We start from the raw sequence: 25,223 nt of genomic DNA, 5'->3' as shown, positions 1-25,223 counted from the left end.
CCCCTCGCCTGTCACTTTGTAAAATGATCATAATAGTAAATCATCACAAGTGTGTTAGGGCAAAATTCTGGGTGCGAGAATGCTCAGCCACCCAGCTCATCAGGCAAGGGCCTGTGGTCGTTGCGGAGTATAAAAGGAAGGAGTCCAGCCACGATCCGGAGCAAACAGCAAGGTTTATTACTGCGCAGCAGGTTCAATGCCAGACTGAACACCGTGAACAGGGCTGCAGGAACTTTTAAAAGTTCTCATCACCATCCCATAATGCACATCGAAAGCATCATACATACCGTACATCACTTGTGACAGGGTAAAACGTCAGAAAAGGGGAAGGTGCAAGGGGCATTAGCATACAGGTAAACAGGAGGTAAACAGGATTAACATAAGGTAACAATGCACTATGTCCCAGGACATTGATAAGCAAGTACCAGTAAGTATCTGGGAGGGGATCATTGAGTACCTGGCGGGGGGGGGGGGGACAATGGGTCCAGGTGTGAGTATTGCCTCTGGCTTTGGAGGGTCGGGAATGGCAGGAGATGGTACCTGTATGGATTATGGATATGCAGAGGAGCACCACCCTGGCTACCTGACCTCTTGCTTAAAGGATTATGGCTGTTCCCTGCATCCCTGAGAGCCCTTGGCCAGAGTCGCAAAAGGGGGTTTCATTTAGAAATACAGATACACAGTATTCATTCATAAAGAAATATGGTTACATAGAGTCTCAGGCAACAGAGAAAGGGTAGGAAAGGGAGCCTTTATTACACAGGGCTTGATCTTGAGGGGTTCGTGTTGGTGCGATACTAGAGTGGTGGTGTAGGATCAGACAGGGTCCCCTTGAGGGCATTTGTGCCAATCTTGATTCCCAAATGAAGCCTCATTTGGGTGCCCCCCCCCTATAAAATTCCCTAACAGGTGATAGGCTGCATGCACACACCATACATTCAAATTGCTTGGCTTCCCCCAAATAATCCTGGGTAGTGTAGCTTGTTAAGGGTGCTGGGAATTGTAGCTCAGGGGGGTAAACTCATGTTCCCAGGATCCTTTGGGTGGGAGCTTTGTTCTTTGACTGTATGGTGTATATGCAGTCATAATGAGAGCAGAGGGCTGACAAACCACCAGCCTTTTAATGGATTAATAACTTTGCTACTAGGTACAGGTACGTAGCCGTGTTGGTCTGACGTAGTCGAAACAAAAAAATAAAAAAAATTCCTTCCAGCAGCACCTTAGAGACCAACTAAGTTTGTTATAGGTATGAGCTTTCGTGTGCATGCACACTTCTTCAGATACCTGAAGTGCTACTGGAAGGATTTTTTTTAGTTTTTGCTACTAGGGATAGGTGCTTTTAGAAATACTGAAAAGAGGTGCGAGAAGTTATTTGCACACCCCCTTTCGCGATAAAAACCCATCCAAGGCAGTTTTCAAGCAATGCAGAAATACATAAAATAAAAAACCCACAGCAAACGATAGAGAGAGAGAGATATGAATCCTTCCTGCAGGGAAGTTAGTGGTACACTGAATTAACCAAACATAGCACTCATAGCCTTCTTGATTTTTTATCTTGTTCATTTGGAACTCCAAGTAGTTTCCCACTTTTTTAGGCACATGGGTGACATTTCTCCCCGTCCCCATGAGAAATACATGTACAAGCCTCCAAAAGCCCATAGATCTGAAAGAGGAAGTGGGAAAGAGAGTCACTTTCCCAACTTCCGCCTTTGGCGCCATGTACCTTTCAAGGGAGAGGGTAAAAAAGGCAACTGCCCTCTCTACTTCATGGCCATTTAGGATAGCAACATGAGAGCAAAACGCATCCATCCTGTGGGTTTTGGAATTGACTTTGGATTTCTCTCTTTTTAAAAATTCTCCTCCTCTGTCTGTTTCGGATTGCCAGTTCTTACAAGCCCTACTTCACTGCCTTCACTGCCAGCCCGACATGGAGGAATTTAGCAGGAGAAGCTAAACTTCTAAAGCAGTGTTTCTCAACCTTTTTTGGGCCAAGGCACACTTGTTCCATGAAAAAAATCACAAGGCACACCACCATTAAAAAAGTTAAAAAAATTAACTCTGTGCCGCCCTATATTGACTATATAATTATGACTGTAAGAAACACTGCCAATTGCTGTGTTGGTTGCAATCTCCTGCAATAAGGCTTCACAAGCCGCTGATTTCTCTGCCAGCACAATCCTTTGCTCAGCAAGTTTCAGGTTGAGCTCATCCAGCCAGCTTCTTTAAGTTTGTCTAAAACCACCCTCCCGTGGTGGTGGCTGTTGAGAGCTGCGCTCGCCCCGCGTCGTGACCCGGCCGGCTTCCTTTCCGGCGGGTCAGCGGAGTGCATTGGCGGCCGCCAGGCACATGACAATGCAAATCGCCCTTATCGTCGCTGCACGTCGCGGCACACCAGCCAGCGTCTCGCGGCACACTAGTGTGCCGCGGAACAGCGGTTGAGAAACGCTGTTCTAAAGTACAGTCGTACCTTGGTTGTCAAACGCCTTGGTACTCGGACGTTTTGGCTCCCGAACGCCGCAAACCCGGAAGTGAGTGTTCTGGATTGCGAACTATTTTTGGAATCCAAACATCCGATGGGGCTTCCGATTGGCTGCAGGAGCAGCCAATCAGAAGCCACGTTTTGGTTTCCAAACGTTTTGGAAGTCGAACGGACTTCCAGAATGGATTCTGCTCAACATCCAAAGTATGACCATCCTTAATTTTTGTGAAAGGCACAGGAGAGAAGTGAGCGTGGCCGTTCAGGAATAAATGGGAAGTTGGGAGCCCGGTGTTCACAGTTGCCATGACAGGATACGTGGCTCCTCGGTTGTGTGACTCCGGAGCCGCTAGGCCTTGACCCTGTGCTGCATTTGAGGCCTTCGCTGCTGCCCCTTATTGCGCCCACAGCTCTTTCTGCCAACCCACCCAGCTGGGTGCTTCAGCAGTTGGGAGACCAAGAGGGGACATCCATCTGCCTGGCTTCTGGCTCAGAAGGGAGTTGGTTTCATTTATTGGCTGGCGAGGGATGAGAACCCTGCACGTCCTCAGAGGCACTTGTTACAGCCAACATTTGTGGACTGAGCCCTGCCCAAAAAAACTGCGGTAAGCTCCCTAATTTAGCCAGCTCTGACCCCGCCCCTGTCTACAGTCATACCTTGGGTTGCGTTCTTTCAGGATACGAAAGCGGTGGACCCGGAAGTGTTTACTTCCGGGTTCCGCCGCGCACGCTTTCGCGTATGCGCAGAAGCGCTCTATCGTGCTTTCACGTATGTGCTCTATCGCCGCTCAGGTTGTGGACTTTTCGGGGTGCAAACAGCACCCCGGAATGGAATGGGTCCGCAACCCGAGGTACCCACTGTATGCTAGAGTCCTGAGCTGCCCCGCTTTCAGTTGTTTCGACTCCATAGCTGGTCTGTCTCACTCCCAAAGCTTCCAGGCAGCGAAAGCTTCCTTGTCAAAATGTCTCTGGAAAGGGAAGGGCTTTTTTGGAAGGGCTGTAGCTCCAGACTGAGTCAAGCACATGAGAAAGGCCCCGGGTTCAATCCCTGATACCTCCAGGTAGAGATGGCAAAGACCCCTGCCTGAACCCGGAGAGAGCCATTGCCAGGCAGTGTAGACAATGGCGACATAGCTGCCAAGTTATCCCTTTTTTACAGGGATTTTCCCTTATGCTGAATAGGCTTCCTCGCGAGAAAAGGGAAAACTTGGCAGCTATGAATGGCGAGCGTAAGAAGAGCCCTACTGGGATCAGGCCAAAGGCCCATGTAGCCCAGCATCCTTTCCTCCCTGTGGCCAACCAGAAGGGAAGCTTGCAAGCCGGGGAGCTGAGGGCAACAGCACTCTTCTCACTTGTGATTCCCAGCCACTATCTTCCAAGAATTTCTCCATTTCTCTCTTTTAAAGCCTTCCGAGTTGATGGCCAACACTGCCTCTTGTGGGTGTGAATTTTGCTTAGCAGTGTGAAGAAGTACAGTTTCACTTTTATGTCTTTCTCTTTCTCCTTTGTTATTATTACCTTTCTCTCCCTCAGTATTCTATTATTATTTCTCTTAATGTTATTTCTTACTGTGTTTGGGTAAGGAACGCCCTCCCACCAGATGTCAATGAAATAAACAACTACCTGACTTTTAGAAGACATCTGAAGGCAGCCCTGTTTAGGGAAGTATTTAATGGTCAATGTTTTATTGTGGTTTTTAATATCCTGTTGGGAGCTGCCCAGAGTGGCTGGGGAAACCCAGCCAGATGGGGAGGGTATAAATAATAAATGGTGATGATGTTGATGAACAGTTTGAAGGACACTGAGTGAGATATAGGGAAGGGAAGATCTCCCAAGGTAAGAGGCTGGGAGATGTTCCCAGGTGAGAGCTGGGAGGGTACATCTTTTTCTGTATGGGACAAAAGTTAAGGTACCCTCGTGAGAGGGAATCTTTTATTCTTTTACGTATCTCTTGGCTTTCTATTATTTTTCTTTCTATTGTTCTTTGTGTGGGTTAGCTTGCCTTATATTGCATTGTGGAGAAAATTTAATTAGACTTTTTTTTTAAAGTACTCTTTCACAAAATGTGCACGGAGCAGGATAGCTCAGTTGGTAGAGCATGGGACTCTTAATCTCAGGGTCGGGGGTTCAAGCCCCACATTGGGCAAAAAGATTCCTGCATCGCAGGGGGTTGGACTGGATGATCCTCGTGGCCCCTTCCAAGTCGACAGTTCTGTGATTCTGTGAATGTAGAGCTGCACGGAAAGATGCTTCTGTTTTGGCCTTTAGTGATACAGGTCGTCCCAGGTTCAGGCACCCCCCCCCAGTATCTCTTGGTAGCGAAAGATCCCTGCTTGAAATCCTTGAGAGCCAACCTCAGTCATTGTAAATAAACAGTAGCACGGTTAGGACAGGTGACCTGATGTGGTATCAGCAGTTTTCTGTCTGAAGGAGCGTCTCCACCCCCATTGTTCTGCCCGGGCACTGAGGGCCAGTGCCGAGGGACTTCTGGCGGTTCCCTCGTTGCGAGAAGCCAAGTTGCAGGGAACCAGGCAGAGGGCCTTCTCGGTGGTGGCACCCGCCCTGTGGAATGCCCTCCCATCAGATGTCAAAGAGAAAAACAGCTACCAGATTTTTAGAAGACATCTGAAGGCAGCCCTGTTTAGGGAGGCTTTTAATGTTTAATAGATTATTTTATTTCATTTTTCTGTTGGAAGCCGCCCAAAGTGGCTGGGGAAACCTAGCCAGATGGGCGGGGTATAAATAACAAATTATTATTATTATTATTATTATTATTATTATTATTATTATTATTATTCCTTATCTGCACTGATAGTACCAGTAAGTACAGAGCCGGTAGCTGGTAGCTACTCCAGATTTTGTTTCTCGTCAGACGAGGGGGTGTTGTTGTAAATGTGGCGGAAGATTCATTCATTCGCTCGTTGCAAAAAATTCCCCAACCTTCTCTGTTTTTTTCCTGATTGGCGCCTGCAGCCTCATTTTTTCTAACAAATACACCCACACCATCCACCTTAAATGCGCTGTTACGCCGTCCAAGTTGCTGCAACACAATTTGGACTCCCACCTTTTTCCTGCGTTTGGTGCTTTTTCCAAATCTGATACCAGATTTCCTTTTCTTTGCTGTTGAGAGCTTTTTTCCTCTCTTTTTAATTATTAAAAACCCCATGTCTGCGTGGTGTTTTGTTTTCCCAATTTGTGACTATGACTGTTAAGTTCTGTGTTGTATGAGCTCGCCATCTGTGTGTTGGGTTGATGGATCCACCTTCTCCCTCAACGGCTGATAGCTGAGAAGTCTCACTCAGTGGTTATGTCACAAATTTCCCTTTTCGCTTTAGCAGGAAGGCATTCAAAACAGAGGGTGAAGGAATATCTGTGTGCCTTTCTATAAGGAAGTGTACAGAGGCAGCTGCATCATGAAATGGGGCAAAATGGCTGCCTTGGGTATCAGGCGTTGGGGTACTGTTAAAGGAAGGGCGGGGAATCCTTTTCAACCCGAGGGCCACAGTTTCACAGGGGCAAGCTTCTGGGGGCCACATCCCTAAGGTAGGTGGGTCCAGAGGCAAAAAGAGGTGGAGCCATGGATGTGACTTACCTTTGTGTAGTAGGCTACATTGCAGCCATGCAAAAGCCAGAGCTACACACACACACAAACACACACACACACACACACACAGAGAGAGAGAGAGAGAGAGAGAGAGATCTCCATCCAGAAAAGCAAAAGCCATACTTAAAACCCAAGGACCCTTAGCTCTGTTTCTTCCTTGTTTTGTTTTTATTTAATTTACTAGCAGCCATGCACCTGGTGTTGCTTGGGAAATCTAAGCCCCCTTCCACCAAATCAGTGCTGTTTTGAAATCTGTGGTTGAAATCAGTGCATTTTTGAAAGGTTCAAACTGCCATCTTCATTCAAAATGGCTCCCAATTGTATCCAAAAGCCTGCTCCTTGTTCTGAAGAACCAACATGTTAAATTTGGTTGCGATATCTTGAGGGATGTACAAATACATAGCAGACAACTGATCAAATCTATATTATTATATTATATTATATTATATTATATTATATTGGAGGCGGTTGGAGGATGGATGGCGGCTAACAGATTGAGATGGAATCCTGACAAGACAGAAGTACTGTTTGTGGGGGACAGGGGGCGGGCGGGTGTGGGGGACTCCCTGGTCCTGAATGGGATAACTGCCCTTGAAGGACCAGGTGCGCAGCCTGGGAGTCATTCTGGACTCACAGCTGTCCATGGAGGCGCAGGTTAATTCTGTGTCCAGGGCAGCTGTCTATCAGCTCCATCTGGTATGCAGGCTGAGCCCCTCCATCTGGTACGCAGGCTGTGTCCAGGGCAGCTGTCTATCAGCTCCATCTGGTACGCAGGCTGAGCCCCTACCTGCCCGCTGACTGTCTCTCCAGAGTGGTACATGCTCTAGTTATCTCTCGCTTGGACTACTACAATGCGCTCTACGTGGGGCTACCTTTGAAGGTGATCTGGAAACTACAACTAATCCAGAATGGCGGCAGCTAGACTGGTGACTGGGAGCAGCCGCCGAGACCACATAACACCGGTCTTGAAAGATCTATATTGGCTTCCAGTACGTTTCCGAGCACAGTTCAAAGTGTTGGTGCTGATCTTTAAAGCCCTAAACGGCCTTGGTCCCGTATACCTGAAGGAGCGTCTCCACCCCCATCGTTCTGCCCGTACACTGAGGTCAAGCTCCGAGGGCCTTCTGGCACTTCCCTCATTGCGAGAAGCCAAGTTGCAGGGAACCAGGCAGAGGGCCTTCTCGGTGGTGGCGCCTGCCCTGTGGAACACCCTCCCATCAGATGTCAAAAAGGAAAACAGCTACCAGATTTTTAGAAGACATCTGAAGGCAGCCCTGTTTAGGGAGGCTTTTAATGTTTAACAAATTAGTGTATTTTAATGTTTCTGTTGGAAGCCGCCCAGAGTGGCTGGGGAAACCTGGCCAGATGGGCGGGGTATAAATAAATTATTATTATTATTATTATTATTATTATTATTATTATTACAGTGGTACCTCAGTTTAAGTACACAATTGGTTCCGGAAGTCTGTACTTAACCTGAAGCGTACTTAACCTGAAGCGAACTTTCCCATTGAAAGTAATGGAAAGTGGATTAATCCGTTCCAGACAGGTCCGCGGAGTACTTAAACTGAAAGTACTCAAACTGAGGCATACTTAAACCGAGGTATGACTGTGTATTGTATTATATTATATTATATATTACATTACATTACATTATATTTGTCTTTATCCTCCTGTATTCGAGGTGAAAACTGTCCCCCCAGAGCACTTCACAACAATTAAAGCCAGCTCTTAATGCCACTGGCAGGTGCTGTGTAATGTGCATGAATTAAAATAAGACACAGGCTTACAAACTATTTTAAAAAAATAAAAAATCCCAGACAAAGGGGAGGAAAAAGCTTAGAAGAAGGAGCCATGCTGTGCTGTGTCTCACTCCTGTTTCTTGCCGTCTCCCATAGCTGGAGTTTGCCAGGCACTGCCGTTTCCTGCTAAACGCCCGTCTGTCCCAGATTGTGCCATGGACTCCATGTTTGAAGATGACATCAGCATCCTTACCCAAGATGCTTTGGTCCAGGACGACGACTGGCTGGACAGCCCCAATACCGACCTCTCCAGCGAGATGTGTTCTGCCTCTCACTTTGCTCTCATCACCGCCTACGATGACATCAAGAACCGCCTGACAGGGCTGGAGCGGGAGAATGCTAGCCTCAAGCGGAAGCTGAAGATGTATGAGATTAAGGTGAGTGGCGGTTTGTAGGTGCCTTGGCTCCTGTTTGGTTTCCTGGTGATCTGTTAATGGTTAATCTGTTAATCAGCACAAGTGGCTGATATTTTAAATAAATAAATTAGATTACATTAGCCTTCTCTGTTCCCAGTCCTTTACCGGGTATAATTTTCCAGAGAAGTGCTGCTCTTGATGCTCAAAATGGGAGAACTAAGGGGGAGCAGGGCCTTTTGCGTAGCAGCCCCCAAACTCCAGAATACCCTGCCAAAGAAAGTCTGGTCTTTGCTCAACTTCATGTTTGATGGGCATTTTCTTTGAAACTGATGATCAAGGAGTTTGAGACTGCAATCCAGTAAACAAGCAAGTCCCACTGAAGTCTTACTTCTGAGTAGGCATGTAAAGGTTTCCCACTGCTAAAAAAAATGTGCAACACCTTTATGGCTGGTTTTGATAGTTACTGTACATCAGCTACTTGTTTTTATCAGTCTTCTGTTCAAGGCGCCAGTGTGGCACAGTGGTTAGAGTGTTGGATTACAGCCAGAGAGATCTGGATTCAAATCCCTCCCTGATCATGAAACTTCCTGACTTGACCTTGCACCAGTCATACCCTCAGCCAAATCTTATCTCACAGGGTAGTTGTGAAGATGCTTTTTTAAAAGGTGGTGTCATTTTTCATTTGATATCTTTATTCATTTATTTTAGTAGTGCTGTTGTTCCTTATGTTTTTACTGTTGATTTTAATGCTGTTGCTGTTTTTATTGTTTAGGTCTGTTGTACATTGCTGGGGGGGGAGGTAATTGCAGAAAGGCAGCATGAAAATATTAAAACAAATTTAACATTGGAGGGGGTGAAGGTCCATGCATGCTGCTTCGAGTTCACTGGAGGAAAGGTGGGATAGGAATAGAATAAATAAATAAAATTAACAGCTCCTGTTATGAGAACCAGTGTGGTGTAGGGGTTAGTATGTCAGGCTTGAGCTTGGGAGACCAGGGTTCAAATCCCCACTCAGCCATGAAGCTGTGTGAGAGAATGAGATAATGCTGTGTGTATTTATATATAGATATATATTGAATTAATTGCTGGTTTTATATTTTAAAATTTGCTATTGCGCCTGAGGTTTGGGCTGTGGCCCATGAAATGTTGTGCCACTACACATCACTTTGTCTTTAACACTAACTTGTGTTATATATACTGTAACCTGTACCTTGGTTTTCAAACAGCCTAGTTCTCAAACGTTTTTGCTCCTGAACGATTGAAATTCGGAAGTTTTCGAACGTTCTTTTGGAAGCCGAACATCTGACAGGGCTTCTGTGGCTTCTGATTGGCTGCAGGAGCTTCCTGCAGCCAATCAGAAGCTGCGCTTTGGTTTTCCAATGTTTTGGAAGTTGAACAGACTTCCGGAACGGATTCTGTTCGACTTCCAAGGTTATGACTGTACTTTAAATGCTTCATACTGCTTTATTATTGTTCCCTACTTTGCCTGCTTTCCCCAATATTTCTGCAATGTGCATTTTCTTTTTCTAAGACAGTAAATGCTTGGTGTTTCCCCCCTTGTGCTCCTGGCCCGCAGTTCCCACTGATTAGCGAGTTTGGAGAGGAGCGCATCTTCCCAGCCTACGACTCCAAGGAGGCCTCTCTTCTGAAAAGCGAGAAAGCCAACCTCCAGCAGCAGCTGAATCAATTCCAGCGCGAGGTGAGCAGAGCTTCCTGACATGCTTGGAAAGGAGCTTTTAAAGAGCGAAAGTACTCGACCTGGCCACCTTGGCTCGTGGCTTTTTGTGTCATTGTCTGTAATTGGTAAGGCGTAAGATTGCCTCGTGGATTGCGGCACATTGCTCAAGAACATGCGCCTGCAAATTTTGTTATTAAATTGCTTTTGCCAGCTTGGTACCCCAACGAAATCACAGGCAAGGGCACAGTACTATAGTAAGAGCCGCAGAAAATACTGAAAGGCATACAGCAGTGACAACGATGTATTTATAAGAAGAGGCAACGTTTTATTTCAAGTGTACATTTCAACAGGGTTTACAAAGATCCATAACAGCACAAGAATCATATTAAAGAATGCTCTAAGCAGCTGGCAAATATTACACTTGGAAAGCGTACATCTCAGCAAAACTTACAAAAAACCAAAATATAATAATAATAATAATAATAATAATAATAATAATAATAATAATAATAATTGCTCTAAGCAGCTGGTGACAGGCTTCTGGATAGCATCCTGTTTGAGAAAATCTTCTCCAGATGACAGCACCTAAAGTTCTCACAAATGGGAGGACTTCAGGAATGGCTGTCCCTCCAAAGAAGTTACTCTATTCCAAGAGGATAATACCAAGGCAAGGCTGTGCAGCCAGTGCTGTGGGGGTTTTTTTGGACAGCACTGGGCCCGCTGGAGGGCGCACTGCAGCCCGTGGCACTCTGCCCCCCTTGCCCTTTCCTTCCTCCGCTACTGCAGAGGAGTGGTGGGAGGCACCAGCTGGGGAAACCCCCAGGGGAAGAAGGCTCAGAGCCAGGGGGTTGGTGGTGGGATGACAATGCTTGGTCAGAGGGAGAAGAGGAAGCATATTGGGAGGAGCTGAAGGGGCAACAGGGTTTAGTGAGCAGGAAGAAGCTGGGGCAGAGAGCAGACCAGGCTCAGAGGCAGGAGAGGAGGGGAGCCAGGAGACAGAAATGAAGCAGGCTGCTGAAGAATTGAGGGAGTTTCCCCCTCCTGCTGTGACCAGCTCCCCTCTCCCACAACATGCAGAGAAGTGAAAAGAGCAGAGCAGAGGGCGGTTGTGCTACTTGGGAAAGACCCCAGAGAGGACGAGCCTTAGAGTGTGGTGGGAAGGCAGCGACCTTTCAGTCCTCACAACTGCCTTCTTGGAGCAAGACCTACTGGGAAGAGCTGTTGGGATCACTAGGCCTGCGCTGTTTTGGTTTCTGGAATAAAGAGTTTCCACTGACACCAGAATTTCCTTTGCTTGCTGAGCTATGCTTGACTCCAGCTATTGGCACTGGTGTGCGGAGGGGCTCGCTGCCTCCCCACATCAGCAGCCCAGGAAGTCTTCCAACCTCAAAGGAATCATTATTTTAGTATAGCAACACCTGTCATGTGGAACTTCCTGCCTGATGATGTCCCTACCTTCACTGTACTGTTTTGCATGCTTGCTAAAAACCACTTCTTTTTCAGCAAGCCTGTTCTAACACATGACTCGGTTTTATTGGGCTTATCTTTGCTTTCGGTGTGGAGAACTGAACTTAAGACTGGGGAAAATGGGGGACTGAAATTGGCAATGCTCAGCAACCTTCAGGTCCCAGGTAGCTTGGGCACACAGCTCCTAAACATGCTGCTATTCCTGCAGCTTCACAGAGAAGGAGTTTGCTGGAGTGTGTGTGTATTTCCCTATTTAGGGGGGGAGTGGACAGACTTTGCCCAATGCACCTCTTTAATTCCACTGCAGTTTTGTGGCAAAAGGGGGGGGGAGAACACACTTTAATGTTTCAACTCCCAGAAATTCCATAGCACAGAACAGGTCCTAGCAGCAAAGGACAGGCAGGAAGATAGGGTTTCACATGTCTCAAAGCACACCTTCAAACTAGGTGAGGCTGACCTGGTTTGCACGATCAGGTCCCTGCTTAATAAGCCATGATATGCATGAGCTGCGTGCATGGAGATTGTCTGCAGCAGCTTTCCTCCCCTCCCCCCTTGCATGAGAGACCGAGCAAGCCAGGACCCAGCTGTTAGCCATAGTTTCCCATTATGTGCAAACTCAGAAACTATGGTTAATGGCTTGCAAACTACAAACTACCCGCCGTTTTGCAGGCGCACAGAATGGGTTACTTTTTGGATCCTGGCTTGTTCAGTCACTCACACAAAGGGCGGAGCAAAGCGGATGAAAAGGGATTGCTTGCAGCTGCACACCACTCATTCATATTTGATGGACGCTCCTCAAATGACACATGTACCTGGCTCTAAATTCAGTGAGGCTTATTGCCCTTCCCACTCGTGCTTCAGGTGGGCTGCCTGCTTCGTTTTGTTTTCAACTACCTACAAAGTTATCAGCTCAGCTGTTAGTTTGGCACCCACCCCCTCCCATCCATAGCCATTAAAAAAACACCTTAAATCTACTCTGAGAAAGGCTGTGTGAGCATGTGGCTTTATGATTGACACAAGGGCCAGCCTATCAGCTCTGTGCATTGTAGCCTTGCTCTCAGAAAGTTCGTTTCACGATTGATTCCCAGGGCTGGCAGGCCAGGTATGTGCAGATCTGATCCGAGCCAGGTTGCCCGTGAGCTTAATCTGGGGCAGAAGATGGTAATGAATATCTAAAAAGGCAACGAGCGTGCTGTCGGCTTGTCTCCAGCCTTAGTGATCAGGCAGTTTCAGATGTTCCTTGCTGCTGCTGCTGCGCCATGATTTCTGCCTTTTTTCTTCCCCTCCACCCCCCGCCCACCAGCTGCAGAAAAGCAAGGAGAGGGAAGAACAGCTGGGTGAGATGATCCAAGCCTATGAGAAGCTGTGTGTGGAGAAGACTGACCTTGAGTCGGAGCTGGGGCAGATGGTGGGTTTCATTTAGCCTTCTGGCCGGATGCGAGGCATACTGTAAGCCTCCTTTGCATGTACCTGTTTGCATGACGTGTCTGTAAAATGAGATGGGGCTCATGTTTTGTAGCTGTCCTGGCTTGCAGCACAGCTTTGCTGCTGCTGCTGCACACTTCTGTTTGGAAACGACGATTTGGAGAATCTGCAAAATGTCCAACCCCGGGGAGTTCAGTTTCTGATCAGAAGGAACTTTTTCTAATTTCAGCTGTTCTGGAATCAGGTGGCAGGTTTCTTGGGCAGTAAGAAAGGCTTTTGCTTTGTCTGATTTTATGATAAGTTTTTTATTTGTGTTCCCCCCCCCCCATAAAACAATCTGCCATGATTCTTAGGAGTGGAGTGGTAGAAGACTGAAAAAATAAAAATGTTGACTTTGGGACACATTAATCACTCATTTGGACTCACCTCTTATGCTCCACTTGTAGTCTGCCAGAGGTTGCTGGGAAGTTCTAGGAGAGGCATGGTCTTTTGACAGGAATGATTAGGGAATTTAGGAAGATAAGTTGCCTACCACTAAACCACTGAGCCTCTTGGGCATGTTGATTGGAAGGTTGGTGGTTCAAATCCCCGCGACAGAGTGAACTCCTGCCAACCTAGCAGTTCGAAAGCACACCAGTGCAAGTAGATAAATAGGTACCGCTCCGGCAGGAAGGTAAACGGCATTTTCGTGTACTCTGGTTTCCGTCACGGTGTCCCATTGCAACAGAAGTGGTTTAGTCATGTTGGCCACATGACCCGGAAAGCTGCCTGTAGACAAATGCCAGCTACTTCAACCATAAAGCGAGATGAGCGCTGCAACCCCATAGTCTCCTTTGACTGGACTTAACCGTCCAGGGGTCCTTTACCTTTTACATACACTGGCAGTGGTGCTGTAGGGTACCAGATCAGGAGTCTCTTTCAGCTCTACTTGGAGAAGCTGGGGATTGAAGACAAAAAGGGCAGAATAGGGAGGGAAAATGGAAGCTTGCTTTTAAAAAGTGAGCAATAAGAATAGGAAAATGAGATTTGAGAACTAGAGTCAGGGTAAAACAAAAAGTGAATCTTGTTTAACAGCATAAATGGAGAAGAAAGAGAGAGAGGAGGCAAGCAGGTAGAATAGCAAGATAAAAGAATTAGGTTTCCTCCCCCCCCTTTGATCTGATCAGCTAAGCTGTGGGAGAGCCAGTTAGTTGGTTCAGGGTGCCAAAAGGAAGGAGAAGCTGATGGCGATCAAAGCAATATTGGGTGTGAAGATTTCAGAGCCAGGAGGATGGGAAATTGGCCTTGAAATTGGGAGCTGTCTAATCGTTTTCATCAGTTTGCTTAGTGGCAGCTCATTGTCAAGACTTCTGCGCACCAAAGTTAAAGACGCCGCCTTCTTCTTTGTCGTCTTTGTCTTCTTCTTTTTCTCTTTCTCCGTTCCGGCCTTGTTCCTCTACAGAGAGCTCTGGTTGAGACACATCTGAATCGTATCCGAAGCTTAGAGCAGCAGTTGAGGCAGAGAGATGGCAGCTCGTTCCAGAATCTCAACTCTCAGCTGCAAAATCAAGAAGTCCAGTATCTGTCGCTTCATGGCAGCCATGGTGATTTTTTTAAAATTATAACTCTAGTCTGGCAATTCCCCATCCCTTGTAGTCACCTCTGTACTCTTCCCAGTTCTGAAATTTGACAGGACATTTGTGTCCTATATTGCCCGAATTGGGAGGGAGGGTTGCAACTTCAACTCTGAAGGAAGGCTGATGATATGGTGTGTATACTTACTAAGATCCTGGACGGGATGTCTCGGACTCAGATTTCACCTCAGCCCTGAATTAACCAGCTTGCTTTTTTTTTTAGCTGCTCATATACAAAATGGGTAATAAACAGCCATAGTTAAGGTCACAGTGTTTTATTTCCAGGGTAGGCTTTTAAATTTCGTTTGTCAGAACTGAACCACTCAACTGCAGCTTGTCTCAGAGTTGCTAAGGCCTGAGTGTCCTCCAGAAGTACAACTCCTATTGGCGTCAGCCACCATAATCAGTGGTCAAGGATGATGGGAGTTGTAGTCCCAGGGACATTGTGGTGTTGGGCTACCCCTGGTTTAATTGACCAGTCAATTTGATTCATCAGTTCAGCATTGCTTAAATTGAATAAACAGGTGCCCCCAAGTAATCAGGCAGCCAGTGAACAATTTGTCAAACATTCAGATAGGAAGCATAATCTTAAAATAGGGGTTCCTTTTCTCCCCTTGGTGTGGATGGAAATGTTCTTGCTATGATTTTGCTCATCTATGACTATCAGGCCTTATACAAAAGGAGGCCGGCAGCAGTTGGGGGGTCTGAAGTCAGCTGATCACAGGGTGCCCTTAACTACAGAGGCCCAAATCTACCTCCAAAATGCTCTTGCTAATTGAGGTTTGCTAGGCCCTGTTGCTTTGATGTTTTTAGGAGGCTAGTAAAATCCTGGTTGTTTAAAAAGGCCTTTGGCTGAATTTATTTTTAAAGTATTTTAGTTTTTTGACTGCTGCCCCCAGGTATTGTGAATTATTATTATGTCAGTGTGGTGACCTTTTTATTTTTTGGTTTGTTAGCTGCCTTGGGCATAGGTGCCAAGTTCTGGATTGAAAAATCCGGGATCAGCAGCGCCGTGGCACTGGAAGTCGCTTCTACGCAATTCCGGGCATGCGTAGAAGTGACTTCTGGCACTGCGGACATTTGGGAAATGGGCACAGTGGCATCGGAAGTCGCTTCTACGCATGCCCGGAAGTGTGTAGAAGCGACTTCTGGCACTGTGGACATTTTTGAAATAGGCACAGTGGCATTGGAAGTCGCTTCTACGCATGTCCGGAAGTGCGTAGAAGCGACTTCCGGTGCCGGCGCGGAACCAGAAGAACATGGCCGCCGGCAGGAGCTCCGTAATCTGGGGGAATACGGGGTATTTTGCCATTCGGGACACCTGCAGGAAACGGTAAGAAAATATGGGGGTTTCCCGGGGAAAACGGGATACTTGGCAGCTATGGCCTTGGGTTCCTTTTGTAAGTAGGGCAGGATATAAAATTGTCCCAATAAATGATCGGTACGTTGGCTCCTTACACATCGCATCATCTAAAAATGGCATAAGTGCCCTTTTTTGTCTCATGGTGACTGTTTTCACTCCTATGCAAATTGACGCAGGTTTAATTGATTATATTCCTTGGCTTAGCTAAGAGTCTTAATAAGAATACAAGGATTCATACTGTAAAGCATAGTCATGTACATGCCTCCCTGGAAGTAAATCCCATTGAATTTGCTTTTGAGTAGTCATACACAGGATTTTGCTTTCAAAACAAGATATGTCAAGTGTTTTGAACACTTAAAATGTGCTTTATAAATGCTGTTGTAAACAAAATCTGCCCTTATAGAGTCCTTTGTAGGTTCTCCATCGGTAGGAGAAAATAACAGAGGCCAACCAGAGAATATTGAGAAACAAAGCAGCTAGTAAGCCTGATCTTTATTGAACTGTTGCAACAGGGTGCCCCCTTACAGGCAGGAGAAAGGAGGAGGACCCAGAACAAAGGTGTGCCTGCCCTTATATAGACATTTTGAAATTCCCTGCCCTGGAGCTCAAGACCACCCCTCCATACATCATACCTACATCACAGAAGGCCTATGTCACAGAAAAGGCGGTCTACAACAGAAATTTGTTTTTCCTGTCTGCCAGGTTATCTGATAATGCCTTATCTAATTGCCTTTCCTGGTAGTCTGGCCATTTCTTTGAGATGGTAATTACTTAATTCCTGAGACAATAGGAAGGTTCCCTCACCTCCTCACTCCTTGCAGAGAAACATTTGGTTAGTTTGGGAGTCAAAATGGTTTCAGGACTGTCTTCCTGTACTGTTTTCAGTCATTGGTTTATATCAGGCATCCCCAAACTGCGGCCCTCCAGATGTTTTGGCCTACAACTCCCATGATCCCTAGCTAACAGGACCTGTGGTCGGGGAAGATGGGAATTGTAGTCCAAAACATCTGGAGGGCCGAAGTTTGGGGGTGCCTGGTTTATATATTTATGTACGTGTTTGCCTTGTACATTTATGAACATTTATTATATATCTAATACCTTAAAATTCTTATAACAATGCTAAGTGTCAGTATTAATCAATATTCAAGAAAGGTAGATTACCATGAACGTGGATGGGGAATCTGTTTTGCACACAGTTCCCTTCCTGGATCAAAGAGCTAGGATTGTCTGTTTGTAGGCGTAAACCAGGGGTCAGCAACCTTTTCCAGCCGTGGGCCGGTCCACCATCCCACAGACCATGTGGTGGGCCGGACTATTTTTTTGGGGGGGGGGCAGGAATGAATGAATTCCTATGCCCCACAAATAACCCAGGGATACATTTTAAATACAGTAAAAGCACACATTCTACTCATGTAAAAACACCAGGCAGGCCCCACAAATAACCCAGAGATGCATTTTAAATAAAAGCACACATTCTACTCATGTAAAAACACCAGGCAGGCCCCACAAATAACCCAGAGATGCATTTTAAATAAAAGGACACATTCTACTCAAGTAAAAACACGCTGATTCCCGGACCGTCTGCGGGCCAGATTGAGAAGGCGATTGGGCCGCATCCGGCCCACGGGCCTTGGGTTGCCTACCCCTGGCGTAAACACACGCAATAAAACTAGATTCCCACTGATTAACTATTTCTAATCAGGGATAAGTGGCTGGATGAATTGCAGACTGCACTAGCTAGTCCCAGAGTCTCCTGCGGTACATTTCCAGGGGCCTGGAAAAACAGTCAATGCATTTACGCCCAGAGGCAAGAACTTAATTAATCAGTCCGGCATAATCTAGTTTGTTGATTCTCTCTCTCTCTCTCTGTGCGTGTTTGTGTGTGTAAATGAGGGGTTTATTTGTTTTGAGGCACAGGCTTTGTTTCCACCCAGTAGATGGCACTGTGATTCTTGTTTTTCCCTTTTCCCCTACATGCAGTAGGGTCCATTTTCAAAAGGTTGCAGAGTAAACTTTAGACCCCAAGTATTCTCAAGATAAACTTTATTCTTTTTTTCTTAAGCAGAGCTTTAAAATGAATTTCCCAATGGTGGGCCAAGGTTGCAATGTAGTTATTTTTTGGGTGTGTGTGAAAAATTAATAACAAATTTAGCAAAAGAAAAGAAAAATGGAGGGAGGAGGAGGAAATGTAGGAGGAAGAAACACCTACCATCAACATACAACATACAACATACCATACAACAACCATCAGCACATCAACATTTAAGTTGATATAACCCATCCCAATTCCCTGAATATTATTATGTATCTATTATTATTATGTATTATTTATTGCATTTATATTCCACCTTTTTCTCCAAGGAGTTCAAGGTCACATACATGGTTCTTTGCCTCCTCAGTTAATCCCTGTGAGGTAGGTTAGGCTGAGAAGCAGGGACTAGCTACCAGCATCACTTAGTGAGCTTCATGGCCAAGTGCCTGTTTTTTTATGAGAGATGTTTTCCAAGAATATGATGCCACAGAACATTTTAACACGTGTCAGATTAAAAAAAAAAGTTGCTCAAGTCTTCTTGCAACTCCAGCTGTGAGGAATTGTCAACAAAATGGCTGCTTGTGGCAGCTACGTTTGACCACTTCACAGCCATGTGGAAATATCACTCACCTAAGCTTAGACTTCTTGGCATTAAGGGGAAAAAGAGATTTATAGCCATTGCAGAACAGTTTAAACACAAAATTCATTTTTTCCAAGGGATGGTCAAAGCCTGACTCATTTTTCTCAGCATGGCACAGCTTTATTTATTTATTTATTTATTTATTTATTTATTTATTTATTTATTTATTTAAAAAGTCTGTGCAAGACCACCCCAATCCCAGAATACACATTTAGAGCAATGTCTTTAAAAGAATGAACAGGCCAGGCATCCATAACTGGAAACGAGCTCATTTTTCCTCATCGTAACAATATTGGGCAAGGATAACACGATGATTTTACCTGTATTTCTTGTTACTAAGATTAATTAGAGATGCTGCAGCTTTAATTAAGGTTTGTTTATTCCTTTGCACCATTTGTATGCTGCCCCATAATGTCTCTGAGCATCCTAAAACACAGTCAAAAACGGGGGGGTGGGGGGGACGACCAAATTAAATACAAAATACAAAATAAAACATGAACCAGCCAAAAGCTACATAAATATAACAAAGACAAACCTCACTGCACCCCCTAAAGTTAAAACGCAGATTTAATAATTGTAATACTAGTATTTTTTTATTTATACCCTGCCCATCTGGCTGGGTTTCCCCAGCCACTCTGGGCGGCTCCCAACAGAATATTAATAATAAGAATAAAAAAGCGACAAAAATCAAACATTAAAAGCTTTCCTAAACAGGGCTGCCTTCAGATGTCTTCTAAAAGTCAAATAGTTGTTTATTTCCTTGACATCTGATGGAAGGGCGTTCCACAGGGCAGGGCTCCTGAAGAGGCAGGTATGAGAGAGCAGCAAGGGTACACACACTATAACAGGGTTGCAACTATTTACTTACGTTAAGAGCTTTCCAAATGCCAGTAGCTTCACCCCAAAAGTCTGACCACCCCTCTGCTGCACTGTCCCCGTTAACTTACTTCCTCCTGTGTCACCCACCCAACCCTTGCCTGCCTCTCGCGTGTCCTAGTGCTGGATTGCTCGATGAACTGGCAGAGCCCCAGGGGCCTCGAACAGGTGGAGGGGCTGGAGGTGCAGAGGCTGGAAGTGGAGCTGGAGGAGACGAGGCAGGAAGTCCAGAATTCGCAGCACCGGGAAGAGCAGCTGAAGGCCGAGTGCGAGAGGCTGCAGGCGGAGGTGAAGCAGCTGCAAGAGACGCGGGCTCAGGTAAATTTAAAGCCGGTTGGGAGAACGCGACGCGGTGGGGACATAAAGGGTGCAAATTCTAGAATGGCCTCCGTAACTCCGGAGCTGTTTACTGACATGGGAGGCTGTGGAACGAAAACATATTTTGAAATATACAAGGTGTGACCGTAAAGTTCGGCAAATAGTCCCGGAAATCGGACAGCGAGAAATATTCAAACATGCAATCGGCATCGGAAACCCATGAAATGCTCACAGTTGTGTACAGAGATGAAGCTGTAACTCGAAAGGCAGTGTGTGAGTGGTTTAAGCGTTTCTGTGAAGGGCGGCAACCATTGAAGGTGACCCTCGGTCTGGCAGACCACCAACAAGCAGAACGGCAGCAAATTTCAACAGAGTTCGTGAGTTATTGATGCGGGATCACATTTGTCCGAATGATGGTGGAAGAATTGCATATTCCGCGTGAAATCGTTACTGAGATTACTGAGTTGTCCCGCCCTCCATATTCTCCCGATCTGGCTCCATCGGATTTCGTTCTTTTTCCAAAACTGAAATCTGCACCAAAACTGAAATCTGCACCAAAAATGCACAGATTTCCCAACATTTCACACGTCCAAGCTGCAGTGATGAGGGAACTGAAAGCAGTATGAAAAGAGGACTTCTCCAGAAGTTTCCAACGGTTCTGCAAACATTGTCATTGTATCAGAGGTGGCCTATTTTGAAGGCCTGTAAGGCATGTATGTTCAAATATTTCTCGCTGTCCGATTTTTGTGACCATTCACCGAACTTTCCAATCATACCTTGCAATTCCTGAGGGTGAGGTTGATAGCACACCTAGCTTTTAAGAAACGGACAGTCTTCAGGAGCATGTATACTACAGGCCTAGGCTTGTGTACAGACGATATGTTTAAAGCCCGTTTCCCTCCCCTCAATGACTCATGGGAACTGAAGTGTGTTAAGGATGTTGGCAATGGTCTCCCTGAGGGATCAACTACAGTTCCTGTGGTTCTTTAGGGAGAAATGTGCTTTAAATGTGTGATGTGTACACAGCTTCCAAACATCTTTTGGATTGAGCTTGGATGTTTGGGGCTCCTGGAAAATCTCGGGAGATGGTGGCTTTGTGAGGGGTGAAATCTCTGTGGGGCATTTTCAAGCCCTCATAGGACCACAGAATCCAGCGTACTGTGGGAACGTCGAGACCAGATGAATCGGTGTAGGTCCATAGCACAGGTGTGGTTTTGTCACGGGCTCCGAGACCTGTGACATCGGAAGCTTACCTTTACACCTTTCAGTTAATATGCAGCTAGCTTGTGATAAAGATCAGTTCACAGCAACATAGTATATGGTGTATGTTTTGTATATATTGCTGAGAATGCAGGGTTTGGGTTTCAAGAATGAAAACAGTTGCCCTGACTACAAAACAACAGTGAGCTATATAGGAATAGAGATAGACTTTCATTTTACAGAGTCCAGAAATACAGATCAGTGACAGTTTTATATTGCTACTCACACAGATACGTGTGCCAACATGAAAGCAGGATGTCGTTAAATTTAATAAAACTTATTGCTGTTGCTAAAATAATATATGGTTTCTGGATTGACTGCACAGTGCTCAATCGAGACAAGTGGACTGGTAAAAGTACAGCTGCTTCCGTTTGGTAGGCGTTGCTATTTTCTGATGCATAGTATGTCTATTCTGAGATACCTGCAAGTGGATGTATGGTGGGAGATGATATATTGGAGGTGTTGCTGGACTACAACTCCCAGCATCCCTGACCCTTAACTGTGCTGGTTGGGGCTGATGGGAGTTGGAGTTCCACTACCGGTACATCTGGAGAGCCACAAGCCAGCTTTCTCTGGTGTTCTGTGACAAGAACAAGGCAGATTGTTGAGAAAGGGAGATGAAACCAACACTGTATGTAATATGAGGGGAGTCAGAATAAGTATGGATTCAGAAAGCCCATAACTTCACCCTGGCCAAGGACAAATTTAGATTTAAAAAAATCTGAAGAAGATTACTGACAGTTGAATTATGCAGTAACCTATGGTTTCCCAAACTGGGGTCTCCAGCCATTTTCGGACTGCAATTCCCATCAGCCCTGGCCACCAAGCTAAGGATGATGGGAGTTGTAGTCCCAAAACAGCTGGAGACCCAAGTTTGTGAAACGCTGGGCTACTGCATGATTTAACTGTCAGTAAACCTTTTCAGTGCATCCTGGCTCATGTAGGCTGAAAACCCACAGTCTGGCTCGGCTTGCTTTTATACACTTCATATATTGCAATTTTTTTTATCGCCATCTAAGCCAGTTTGGTCTTTGCATTATTATTATTGTGAGACGCTTTTTGTGGCCTTATGATGAACAGGCAAGATTAAGATGACTTTTAACAAATAAATACACTTTGCCTAATATATTCCAGTTGCGGAAGGCGTCTACCATTCTAGGGGCTCCTCTGTTTGGATTACAGTGGTGCCTCGCTTTACGAATGCCTCGCACAACGAAAAACTCGCTAGACGAAAGAGTTTTGCGTTGCGCGAGGCATTCGTAAGACGACAAAATTTTCTATGACTGCCGCTTCGTCTTACGAAGCGCGGCCATAGAAAGCGGCAAAGGAAGATCAGCTGTCAGCGCGGGAAGCTGACAGCTTATCTTCCTTTGCCAGGGGGGACGGAGCCGAAACACAGCGGTGCGGCTGCTGCCCCTGTCTGTCTTCCCCTTGGCTCGGGGAAGACAGGCGGGGGCAAGCAGCGCCCGCTGCGATTCGGCTCCGTCCCCCGCCACCGCCTCTCGCCCCACACTACCGGGGAAGACAGGTGGGAGGCGGCGGGGGGAGAAGCTCTTCGCCTTCTCCGAAGCCCCGTTGCATGCCGCCGCCCGTCCCCCAGAGCCTATAGGAACGCATTGATTAAGTTTCAATGCATTCCTATGGGACACTGGGACTCGCTAGACGAAAAATTCGTTACACGAATTGACCCGTGGAACGAATTAATTTCGTCTAGCGAGGCACCACTGTATTATTATGGAAGTGTGAGGTTATGCTTGCTTCTTTCTACTTTCCCACCCTGTTTATAACTGGGCTTGTCTTAATGTTTCCTAGGACCTTGCAACGAGTCAGTCGGAGAGGGACATGGCATGGGTGAAGAAAGTTGGAGATGACCAGTAAGTGTCAATTCATATCAACGGGTGTTTTAAGTTTGGTGGGGTTGAATTCCTTGGGCCCCCGTCCAGACGGCTATTCTGTTGCAGCTGTACGCTGCAGCAACGCACTCTGGTCACAATAATAGTGCATTCTCGGTGAACTTGTTTTGCTGTGTGAGTTGTTCTGTGACGCTTTCCCAATGGAAAGTCAGGTCACCGAGACTTTGGGAGCCAATACCTGACCCGGCTAAGCTGCCTTGAACTTGCTCATCAACAGTTAGCAAACTGAGCAGCCATAAAGCTGGTCATAGTCCTTCCCACCATGGAGAGATGTATTGAATTTCAATGGAAATGGCAGTAATGATTGCCAAATGCACTTCTATGCGTATAAATTAGCACCTGCAATTTTTACACGAAACTGTCTCGCCTTTTTGGTGGTATATTTTGTTTCAGGGATAGTAGGGATGAGTGACCGCCCTACTTGCACCTCGCCACAAGAGCTTTTCAATAAGGAGCCAGCTGCGTGCTTAAATATATGTGTTTCTAATACTGTATATTAGAAATATTGTATATTGGTCCTCACCCTGCACTCAGCTCTCCCTTGTGGCTCCTAGAAGCTGTCAGCCCAGGAAACGGCTTTGGCTGACTGGCTAGACCAGGTGAGGGTAGCCAATGGGTCTCAAGCTCTTGGTGAGGTGGGGCTTCCCTTGCATGCGACGACAGGCTCCGGCATATTGAGCGGATGAGATCAATAGTGGTCTGGAATGGTCTGGAAGGTGGTTTCTGCACTTGCTGTAGAGCAGGCATCCCCAAACTGCGGCCCTCCAGATGTTTTGGCCTACAACTTGCATGATCCCTAGCTAACAGGACCAGTGGTCAGGGATGATGGGAATTGTAGTCCAAAACATCTGGAGGGCCGAGGTTTGGGGCTGCCTGCTGTAGAAGGAAGTGAGGGGCAGATGGGGCTCATCAAACTGGGAAGGTAGCCCATCTAGGAGAAGGAAAACTCTGATCCTAAACCTCCCACTGCCTTGTGGGATATCTTTGGGAGCAAAAAAAAAGGCTAAGTAAAGCCTACAGAAATCCAGAGTGGAGTCCCTAAGACGGCTGGATGGCGCCTTGTACGCCTCCTTCCAGCAACTCCTGCAGCCAAGCAGGTGCCAAATGTATTGCTCTGCTTTCCTTCGGAGCAGTGAGGCCGAGAGGGGAGTCTTATTGTCTGGACAGCCCAGGATTTCTATACACACTTGTGCCCAGGGACAGTCGCTTTGGTGCTGCTAACACAGTGCTGTGACTTCAGCCCCAGGGGTGCCCTCCATTGTCTCTCAAGCCAGATGGATGCCAACGACAAGACGGTATATAAAATCATAAGGATGTCATCATGCTGCAGTGCACTTGGCTACAGGCAGGCGGCACTGTGAACTATAGTTTGACAAGCTGCTGGGCCCATCCAGGGGAGGGGGAGAGATCCAAAGGATGGAGGTGTGGGCAGGTGAGTGGCCCAGGTGGGCCATGGGAGGTCTAGCAAGGTCTGAGGGTTGTTGTTGTTTTGGCAATGTATAAAGGGAGAAGGAGGGTGTTGGCAAGCAGTGGCGCAACCCCTAATGTATGTATATATTTAGAATCCCCACCCCCTAACTTTCTGCCCTGACAGTAGGCCTCCAAGGTGGCTGAGAATAAATTCATACATAATAAGATTTTTGTGTATGGCACAGATGAAGGTTGGTTATTGTGGGCAGGGAGAAAATGAGGGTGTAAAATGACCGCACCCCAGGCCATAGTCTCTGGATTTAATGGTCTGACGGGGGGAGGCGCTCTTTATATGGTGATGTGCCTTACTATGCTTGATGCAAAAGATGGGAAACCATTCCTGCTGTATTGAGGGCCTTCCCTCTGAGGGTCCAGCTCCGAGGGCCTTGTGAGGTTACAGGGAACCAGGCAGAGGGCCTTCTTGGCAGTGGCACCCGCCCTGTGGATTGGCCTCCCATCAGATGTCAAAGGAATAAACAACATCTGAAGGCAGCCCTGTTTATGGAAGTTTTCAATGTTTGATGTTTTATCGTGTTTTTAATATTCTGTTGGGAGCCGCCTAGAGTGGCAGGGGAAACCCAGCCAGATGGGCGGGGTATAAATAAATTATTACTGTTATTACTACTACTACTATTATTATTATCCCTCTCTCTGGGTTGAATAGGGCACTGGGCATCAATGGTGAGAGTGTGCTGGAGACAGAACACGCGGTAATGTGTGCACGGACTAACACAGGGCAACCCCTCTGCAAATCTGGACAAGTTGCAATATTGTTGGAAATAATGCCCCACGCACACCCTGGCATTAGATGCTCCCTTTTGTGTGGCCAGAGAACCAAGCAAAATGGAAACCCATATAGAGGGCAGAAGAGCCTGTGTTTCTAAAATTAAGTATGCATTTTAGCAGCTCCCATGGCAAACGTTTGGTGGT

At 46.3% G+C, this 25,223-nt stretch overlaps 1 protein-coding gene across 1 annotated transcript in view; it reads left to right on the top strand.

The window, feature by feature from the left end:
• TBKBP1 (TBK1 binding protein 1) overlaps positions 1–25,223 on the top strand; it is a 58,500-nt gene that overhangs the window by 8,192 nt on the left and 25,085 nt on the right. The window contains exons 2-7 of the mRNA XM_035136308.3: positions 7,979–8,259; positions 9,815–9,937; positions 12,687–12,791; positions 14,250–14,391; positions 19,454–19,650; positions 22,723–22,784. Of these exons, the coding sequence (XP_034992199.1) occupies positions 8,038–8,259; positions 9,815–9,937; positions 12,687–12,791; positions 14,250–14,391; positions 19,454–19,650; positions 22,723–22,784 (851 nt within the window). The 5' untranslated portion in view covers positions 7,979–8,037. The remainder of the gene's footprint in view (positions 1–7,978; positions 8,260–9,814; positions 9,938–12,686; positions 12,792–14,249; positions 14,392–19,453; positions 19,651–22,722; positions 22,785–25,223) is intronic.

This window comes from Zootoca vivipara, chromosome 12, assembly GCF_965207765.1.
Source record: "Zootoca vivipara chromosome 12, rZooViv2.hap1.1, whole genome shotgun sequence".
Classification (NCBI taxonomy): Eukaryota; Metazoa; Chordata; class Lepidosauria; order Squamata; family Lacertidae; genus Zootoca; species Zootoca vivipara.
This window is presented reverse-complemented; position numbering and strand designations above follow the sequence as displayed.